Source organism: Esox lucius, chromosome 11, assembly GCF_011004845.1.
Source record: "Esox lucius isolate fEsoLuc1 chromosome 11, fEsoLuc1.pri, whole genome shotgun sequence".
NCBI classification, from domain to species: Eukaryota; Metazoa; Chordata; class Actinopteri; order Esociformes; family Esocidae; genus Esox; species Esox lucius.
The window spans coordinates 49,506,596-49,516,226 of record NC_047579.1 but is presented as its reverse complement, the minus strand read 5'-3'; the positions used below and the strand labels follow the sequence as shown (position 1 = coordinate 49,516,226).

At 41.3% G+C, this 9,631-nt stretch overlaps 1 protein-coding gene across 4 annotated transcripts; it reads right to left on the bottom strand.

The window, feature by feature from the left end:
• Positions 1 to 2,871: 2,871 nt before the first annotated feature.
• Positions 2,872 to 6,261, bottom strand: mgp (matrix Gla protein). 4 transcript variants are annotated; one of them, XM_010874942.5, is made up of 5 exons: positions 6,158 to 6,261; positions 4,438 to 4,572; positions 4,285 to 4,314; positions 4,025 to 4,124; positions 2,872 to 3,711 (listed from the first exon to the last, which is right to left on the bottom strand). In XM_010874942.5, the coding sequence occupies exons 2-5, from the start codon at positions 4,496 to 4,498 to the stop codon at positions 3,567 to 3,569; spliced, it is 336 nt and encodes a 111-aa protein (XP_010873244.1). In that variant the 5' UTR covers positions 4,499 to 4,572; positions 6,158 to 6,261; the 3' UTR covers positions 2,872 to 3,566.
• Positions 6,262 to 9,631: the final 3,370 nt, after the last annotated feature.

Below are 9,631 nucleotides of genomic sequence, written 5' to 3'. Positions count from 1 at the left end.
CACTCAGTTTATAGTTGTGGCCCTCAAAATGGCTTGAGTTTGTGATTGGTTGAGGAATCATGTATCATACACCCACAAGCAATAGCCAATGTACAGTACACACACACACACACACACATACACACACACACACACACACACACACATACACACACAGAATTCTGACTTCAAATAACTGCTGCTACACATTCTACATTCATGATTCATATTTTGTGGTAGATCACACCAAACTGGGTTGGAATTTTTTATAATTTTTTTTATTTTTTAAAGATTAACAAAAAACAACACCACATCTGTTATTCCCACCTATTGTAAAAGCTTAGTGTATATAAGTTGATAAACTCCACCAATTGACTTAAATCTGCAGTAGCAACAGACAACCTCAAGAGGGCAGATTTTTACAGCATGTCCACCAAACATCCTATTCAAGACACTTCAAAAACATTATACTAAGAAAAACAGCCATTCCTCATTATGTGACAGAATTCAAACCAGTCCTTTTCCTTTTAATATCACTGCAAAGGGATTTCTTCCATAAACTAACAGAAATCAGCATGCAAAGTGTTTGAGGAATTGCACTGGTCAAGCATGTGTGCATGTGTTTTAGTTTATAGAGGATTTATTTATGATACACATCTTACAGTACATCCAGTACCTGTATGGAGCATCAATATGCATGTTAAAACAATAAAGACACATCAATGAATCATCTACTGAAGAACAGAATTCTTGTCTGTGTTCCATTGCATCTATTATTCTATTCTGATCTCAGCGCGTAAAAAAAGCAGACATCATCATCGGAAGTTTTGTGAATTGGAACTTTGCACCAAGCTCCACCCCTTTATCTTGCCTCTCAGCGGGTGACCTCATCAACCACTTTGAAAAGATGGTTGACCACATGTGTGCCTCATTCACTCTGTTGGTCACTAACATGCCCCACTCATCTGCACCCTAACCTACTGTCTCCACTGCAAGGGAGGACATTACATAAATTGACTAGAATGAACAGAAACCATAAAACAGAAGTTTTTACACTTTCCACTAGTACCACAGATTCCCAGTGGGATTTTATTCATGACTGACTGGGCCGTGGTAGGATATTTGTTCTTGAGCCACTCCAATATTACTTTGGATGTGGTGCTTGGGATCATTGTACTGTGAAACATGAACTGCCCCAAGCTTGGATTTTTGAGGATGATTCTCTTAGAATTTTCTTGTCGAATTTTCCTGTATTTTACTTCATCCACTCTTCCTTCCATGTTAACAAAAATGTCCAGCCTCTTCTGATGAAAAGACTTCCCACAGCATGATGCTGCCAACATGTCATTTCTTCCTGGCAAACTCCAGACAAAAGTTGGCACTTTTTAGTTTTTCTTCTTTCTTGTCACCCTCCTATACAGGCCATTGGTATGAAGAGTTCTGGGCACCATCACTCCACTCCAAGCCATTGGACTCTCTAGCTCCTTTAAAGTGATTGTTGGCCTCACTGTGTTTTCTCTCATATGTCTCATTCTTGTTTGAGCATTGGGTATTCTTGGCAGTGTCTGGGTGGTGTGATGAAGCTTCCACGTCCTGATTATTGAGCTAACTGCGTTTAGTACAATATGCAAACACTTGCATATTATTTTGCTTTGTACAACTTTATCTTTAACTTCAGTAGAATGCTCTTTGGTCTTCACCTCCTAGCAGATTCACAGCCTGACTAATAATCCTTCAAAAGCAGTGTTTGCATCCTGAAAATGTGACAGCTTTAATTGTTTACAGGACGACATCAATTTTAAGGTGTCCTTGTGGCCTTGTTAGGCAATTTCTTACAAGCTTCCATAACACACTTAAGGCACACAAATAAATTTAGGAAAAAGTATGTTGTAGGGTTTCAGTGGCATATTGTTGCTGGAAACCATTAGAATATATTGTTATATAAAGGCCTCTACCTTAAATGAAATTTCCTTCAGAATTGTGTTCTATCCGTTTCTTTCCACATCAGACTTTTGGGCAGCAGCAGCGGTCTTGACAATGCAGGCTGTAATTTCAGAGTCTATGTTGGTCATTGTTGTCACTGCTCCATGCAGAGACAAGTTCACATCTATCCTAGCAGAGCCTTAATTATGAACATTTTGGTTCTGCGGCATCACAAAAACATACATGTGATCAGGGCTTTTGCGAGTGTGCCATGGCCAGAACCACGGCCCTGCATTTGACTGTTTTTATCATTTTCTTCAGGCTGACAGTCACTGGACTCAGACGACCTCTGGCTCTTACATGTTCAACGAAATGCTTGTTGTTTACTGGCTACTTTGTGTAGAATACCTGGAACTGAATTGGTTCAGTCGATACGTTTCACGCTCCCATTTCCACATTTTGACAACCTAAGTGGTATCCAATAGATAGAAGATGAAGCAATACAAACCACTCAATAATGAGGAAACAAACCAAAGGGAACAGACTTTGAGTGTCATTTGAACTTCTCGGATGTTATGAACAGGTGCAGACGGGCAAAAATGTGTGCTTGCTTTTTCTTTTATTGCTACCATACTGCATTTTTCCATTTTCTTTGTCACCACAGAGATCAGACCAGAACAGTTATAAGCAGTCACATATCTGTGCGGAATAAAAAATCATCGACAAGCCGAAATGTAATAACAAGTGGAAGTCAATTATGTGACATTTCAGAGCCCACAGGTAGGGTTACTAAACCTTTCTACTTATCATGACACTGTAGAATGTAGACAGTAAATATAAAGACATCTTCAAAAACACTTGGATGCACATGAAGATGGGGTAGTTAGACAAAGACTATTGTTTTAGTGTGGATGGAAACTGGATGTGACTTGCGAAATTACACATCTAAAAGACATCTTCACAAACACATACTTCAAAAAAAGCCTTTATTGCATGAAGGTGTGGTGACTTTGAGTAGGCTAAAGTTACATTATAGGTGGCAAATGAGAAAGAATATATGGAAAGAGTTATTTGTGTGTGTTATATATTGTCTGATCTGTAAAGTGTTTCTTATATTGTCAAAGGGATAGTTCACCCAAATTACATAACTGACCATTGTAACACTTGACAAAAACCCTTTTTTGCTTCAATTTGCCACTGTTTCCAAACTGCTAACGTTACAACCCAAATCCAATTTATTTATAGCCCAAATCCCATTTATTAATCTTTGTTGAACTTTACAATCAATTTCTGATAAAGTCTGACATTTTGTACATTACGCTTGAAAAATGCTAATAGTGGTCTTGTATGAAATTTGTGCTACAACTAGTAGCGTTCGGAAACAGTGGCAGAGAACTGAACCAAAGTGCAAAGAGAATTGTCCAACAATATCTATAGATACCTTGCACAGTGATGGCACCAAAGAGCCCCTTAGTAAATTGGGAGAACTTCCCCTTGGACATTTCAGCTAATTATGAACACTAATAATATACATATTAACTCATTTAAATGTTCTAACAAATGTTTCAGTTGATCAACAATCTTTTAGGTTAGTGTGTGTTGATTGAGCATTCAGTCCAATCATTTATAGCAGGTATAATTTCTATGATAGGGCGGACAGAGACTTAGATCCTACGGGGGTTCATTGGGCCTGAATTGCCAAAATATTTCCTGTAGGCGTTTTCAGAACCGAAGTGACGGGCATAGGAGCGGCAGGGGTTGAAATCCTCACAGACCTCTGAGCGCATCTCTGCTGGAGGTTTTCTCACACTGAAACAGGCACAATCACAAGTCAGCTAGAATTACAATCATGACGAAAGACAAAATAAACATAAAACACACAGACCAGTGACTCTTGTATTGAGTTGAATTCACATCATAAATCATCGTAAATCATTTATTTTGCGCTTAAGACTAAATGCATCTGGTTTTAAAAATAAATTGTGTATGTGTTTCAACAATGTTGTCTGTGTGTTTATGTTGGGTCTGTACGTGTATCTGTGTGTGTGCGCGTGTGTGTGTGCGTGTGTGTGTGTGCGCGTGTGTGTGTGTGTGTGCGCGTGTTTGTGTGCGTGTTTGGTACCTGTTGAAGTTGTTGAAAGTGCTGCCTCTTGGGGGAGTGTTGGCAGGTCTCCCCCGTGAGTTTAAGAATCTGTTGGCTCGGCTTGGACTGACAAAATAATCTGGAATTCAATGAAATAAAGACACTTCTAATGACACGTGACATGCCCATCCAAACAGTGGTTGGCCGGTACACCCATGTGACTTAATCATATAAAATTAACTTGAAAGAAATTCTGCCTCTTAGACGAGGTCCCGTATGATGGATATGTTGTGAATCACCTTCATAGGATTCTCTGCTCTCTTCAGAATCTTTGGAAAAACAGGAACAAAAAAAAAATTATTAGTAGCTGATAACTCATTGCTGACACTGATAATAACGGCCCCACTAAGTGGATTGCTAAAGAGAAGATCCCTGATTGGTTCGGACGTTACCATAGCAGTGGCAGAGGGAGATGAAGACACACAGGAACACACACGGGATGAGAGACCTCATTCTGACTCCTGGCCGTTCGTCTGACACCTGGATGGCCGTCTGGATCCTGGCTCCAAGTCCGTCTCCTGGGTCTGCTGGACAGAAGTAGAAAAACACACTGCTTATGTTTCCCTTTTCCTAGACACAAATGTACAAGTGTGTTGTTGGGAAATATTTTCTCAGTCCCTGAGACGTGTCATAGCAACATCACCATGAGACAGAAGGGATGTAGAAAGTGCATGAGGTTGATGTACATTTGAGATCATGAGGCGTTGGGGAATGATTGTAAATAGGTTTGTCTTTGTCTTCATGAACATGGTAACTTAGCCATAAATCTACTGAGTACACACTATGTCTCTATGCCAGCAGAAAATGTATACCTAGGCCAATGCATGAGTGTATTTCTAGAGCCGAGGTTAAACCATTTCACAAAACCAATGTTATTTTAGTAAGGATTTTAGGGTCCAGTTCAGACAGAAATGTGTAGATGTATATAGGCCTATATGGTTATACCGTAGCAATTAGTCAGTGCCAAACAAGTCAAGTTAGACAGAAAAAAAGAGTTGCATAGAGAAGAGAAACATACTGCACACTCAGACCAGACATAAATGCTGACAACTAAGGAGTAGTGACCCACACATTTGTCTTTCTATCGTTGTAGGGCACCTGAGACCTTACCTTGATCCTCAATCACATAAATTACATGGCTAAACCTAACCTAGCCCTGATGCCTAGCCCTAACTGGAAATGCCTAAACTTAACCTAGCCCTGATGCCTAGCCCTAACTGGAAATGCCTAAACTTAACCTAGCCCTGATGCCTAGCCCTAACTGGAAATGCCTAAACTTAAAAGTAACCAAAATTCTAACACGAATACCCATTTGTAAATGTTTCCTTTGAACTAACCCCTAGTGGGCATCCGCCAAAAAACCTTGTTGGGACGTAAGTTTGACTATTTTACAGGTAATTCCGGAGCACGCGTGTCCACATAGACGCGGCTCACAACAAATCCCACCTGGTCAGGTGTTGGACACTTGTATAAACAGCCCTCCCAGATGTCGACAAGACCCCAGCCATTCGAACAAACACCCTCTCACACACACCCACAATCTGTGATCTCCGTGGCAACCCTCTCAACCCTCTCAGTGCTGAGGGCACCATCTGAAGCCCAGCGGGGCCACGCGACAGGCGCGGAGACCTCCTCCAGGAGTTCTCACCTCGCTGGAACAAAATATTCATTATGCTCCACCATCAGGCTAATGACCCCTGTTCGCTCAGCACTCAGTAACGCAAAGTAACGCAAAGTAACGCCACCACACTCACGAGAGTGTATTCATTGAATCAAAACTTTGCATTTACACATTTTTGCACATGTAACATGAGCTTAATATCCAGGTTTTCTTGAAGTTGTAAATGTTGTGGCCTGGATGGTTCCAGCGGTTCTGCTGTTGCCTCCGGCGCACATGTTGCCACTGCAGGATGGGTCCGAATTCGGCCCGCTGCTCTTTCAACAATGACTCTTTATCTTTGCCAGCTGCCTGCATTTAAAATAGCACAAATTGCTTGAAAATGTATCTTTAAAAAACGTACAAACGCCAAATGTGTAAGAGTAACAAAGTAATATACATCCTTTTCTTTCCATTGTTATGTTGCTATACATTTATCAGATAGTTGTACTTACCCCTAGAAGATAATTACAGCGTTAATTATCCTGGTTAAGTCTCTCTGTCCTCGCCTCTGTCTTACTCTTATTTTAGCAAGGCTTTTATAGTTACCTCTTCCCTGACCCACCCACCCAACCGTTCCCCCAGCCCCTCTGTTTCTCAGCCTCCTGCCTCTCTCCTCCCCATGTCTTACCCTCAGCCGTTTCCACCTCCTCAATCCCACCAAACAAGTAGCACCCTCTCTTTCTCTCTCGTCTATAAACATAATCACATGTTTGCTGAAAAACAGATGAATTAAATGTGGCGTGGAATGCAGAAAAACAGACAGGGGGTAAACAATAAGAGAGTGAGGGACGGAGTACAGGGCAGAGAGGAAAGCCAGTTGTAGAGTAACCTGTTCCATCGTAGCTGCATGATGATATTAACTACAGCTTGTCAACATTAATGCATGTTGGGAAAAGAGCCAGGGAACATGCACCCTCTAAACAAACTGACTTAGAGGGTACTGACAGTCCTAATCCATAGGTCTGTCAGTATAGAGTTATTTTCTTGACTAAATAGAGTCTGTAACTACTGTACATATGTGGCCATGATAAATTCATGATCATTTACACTGTAGCCAATCTGCACCAGAGAAATATAGTGAAGTGACCAGGTTTATCTGTCTTGATTATAATCCTAAGGTCTGTTTTAATTCTACAATCTATCAAGTTGGTTGTATATAATATCTTGTTTAGATTTGGGCACAAATGACAGCATGTGTTATGTGACCTAAATTGGAATGTTCTAGGAAGACATGAAACCAGACCTTGCCGAAAGGCAAACAGACCGAAATAGGCGAAACAGCAACGAGGAGACAGATAGATAAACATTAAGGTGGGCGCAGAGATAACCCACCAGACAGATAGAAAAGAAGGGGTGGTTCTTGTGCAAGGTAGATGCCAGAAAAATAAAATAGAGGAGAGGAAATAAAATAATGATTTCAAACACGTAAGCGTTTGGTGCTATGCTACAGCCAGCAGCAGTGATCTGGTCATCCTAGTTTTCCCATGCAAGTGGTGGTCCTTTGGTTGAGTATATAACAGATATCTTATTTGCTTGTGCAAAGATCCTCAGGAATGACAAGTTTAAAGAAAAGGGAGTAATATGAGAGATAGGCAGGCAATAACAGACAACCAGAGATAGAGGATATGTGTGTTTCAGTCTGTTTTATTGACTTAAGAGCTTTGGAACACAGCCATCTCATTACATGGCCAGTTTTGGATTTATTTTTCGACTGCTGTAGAGACAGAAAGAGAGAGGTGGATAGAAAGATAGCTGAAGAAAGGGAAAAGAAAGGAGGATTCTGAGAGACATCAAGAGAGAGAGAGCATGGAAATATTGACAGTGGTGTCTGTTTCTTTACCATCTCTCTTTCTCTTTTTGTCCTTCGTATTTCTCTACTCTGCTGTTTACTACTTCTCTCACTCTTTCTTTTCCCCTACTTTCACTCCCTTGCTTGCATAATCGCTGTCCCGTGATCAACTTCCACCCTGTCTGTATATTTCCAATATAAACATTTAACTCCAGAGACATGTCTGTCTGTCTGCCTGTCTGTCTGCCTGTCTGCCTGTCTGTCTGTCTGCCTGTCTGTCTGCCTGTCTGTTGGTCTGCCTGTCTGTCTGTCGGTCTGCCTGTCTGCCTGTGTCCTTCTTTCCTCCTCTCTGACACTCAAGAAAGGTGTATTTTGGGTCACTATAAGTCGGTCTGCTGGCTTCTGAAAAAACAGAACCCACAAAAATGCCGGACCAAAATTCTCCACAAACTCCCGACCCTGTTTCCATATTAAGCCATATCTTGGCCAATACCTGTTTTCTTTCAGGATTTGTATAACATCTTTTCTTGATAGTTGTTTCTATGATTCACTTTATTAGACAGTTAGACATATTAAGCTGCAGACACATCCAGAAAATGACTCAATGAAATGAGGAAATACAGACATTAAATAACAACCTGATGTCATACTGTAGTTCCCTCAATATGTGGTCCAGTGTGTGATTTTACCAGACTGAATGTATGCAGACATTACTTAACACTTTCCCTATAAGCCACCTGTGACTGTGACTGGACATAACTGGCATAGGACAAGACTGCATGCTTTGATCTTAAAGTTTGAAGTGGTATTACAACACACCATGTTTCCAAACGTCTGGGGATAATGTGTTTCAATACTCCAGCATATATAATGATTCAGCTCATTGATATTGATGGAAGCTCAGTCATTCGCGTTTAGGATCATGTATTAACAGTGTATGCTTGTCAGGTTGATAATTTGAGCTGGCTTTTGTAAAATATGTATTCACGACACACACACGTGTTATGGCAGAGTTCTTTTTTTGGTGTGTGCTACTTCTCTTCTTGCTTGGCCAGTAATGTATGTTTATTCAGTCTCGCATCATAGCAGTATGCATATCTCTTCCAACTGTCAGAACACTGCCAAATCTTAATCTATCTTTGTCTCACCCCTGTAAGTTTGACACTGCACAGCAGGTTATTTTCTTATCCACCAATAATTAATGATGTCCTGAATTTTTCTGCCACTCCCTTACAAATAACTCTGTCTGCATCCTTTGGGATATTCCATCATTGCGCAATAAAATCAATCTGGAAAAGAGTGAAATTTACGGCCACAACACCTGTTCCCTGAAGGAGCGATGGCGTGTCAACTCACCGCTGTATACACACACTTAGAGCGCCATCTACCGGACAGTTAATGCAACCACACGTCCCCAGGTCAACCCCGTGAGCTTTGCAGGTGGAGCAGGCCACCAGTGTCAGAGGACAGAACTGGGCCAATTAGGCGTAGTATTTTATTCAAAAACACGTAATAGGGACATGCAGTACAATCACCGCCCAAGCCCACTTGCAGGACTCTTAACCTGGCTCACCGTACCACATCTCACTACACTTTCACACCTTTGTTGCAATATGCCATTGAGATCGTCCACCTTCGAATAACAAGGGGGGCCAGAGAGCACCCCACCGTCGGCTGGATTGGTGAACCCGGTAAAGAGCTGCTCAAACAGGTCCGTTTCATTACAGGACACAAGTCACATGACTTCAGGTTCCACAGACACAGAGAAAAGGGAAGGAGCTCAACAGTTGGAGACCTGTATGACACACTCATCCCCTTGGGCACGGAGCTGCATTAGGGCACAGTGTGACTGTGGAATCCTTTCCATGCAATTTCTTCTTCTTTTTATATATATATATATATATATATATATAAAACATTACAGTGCCTGGTGTGCGAGACAAGTGCATTACCAATGTAAATATTATTACAGGCTGCACCCGGCCCAGTTGAGATGCATCAGCCATTAGTCCTTTACGTTAAACAGTTCTGGCCCCATGTGACTGTATTGGACATGGAGTGATTGGACACAACCATGGAGTTGTGGAGTTGTGGGTGAAAGGGAACGTTAGATCATGTGTGTGCGAAAAATCTGCAA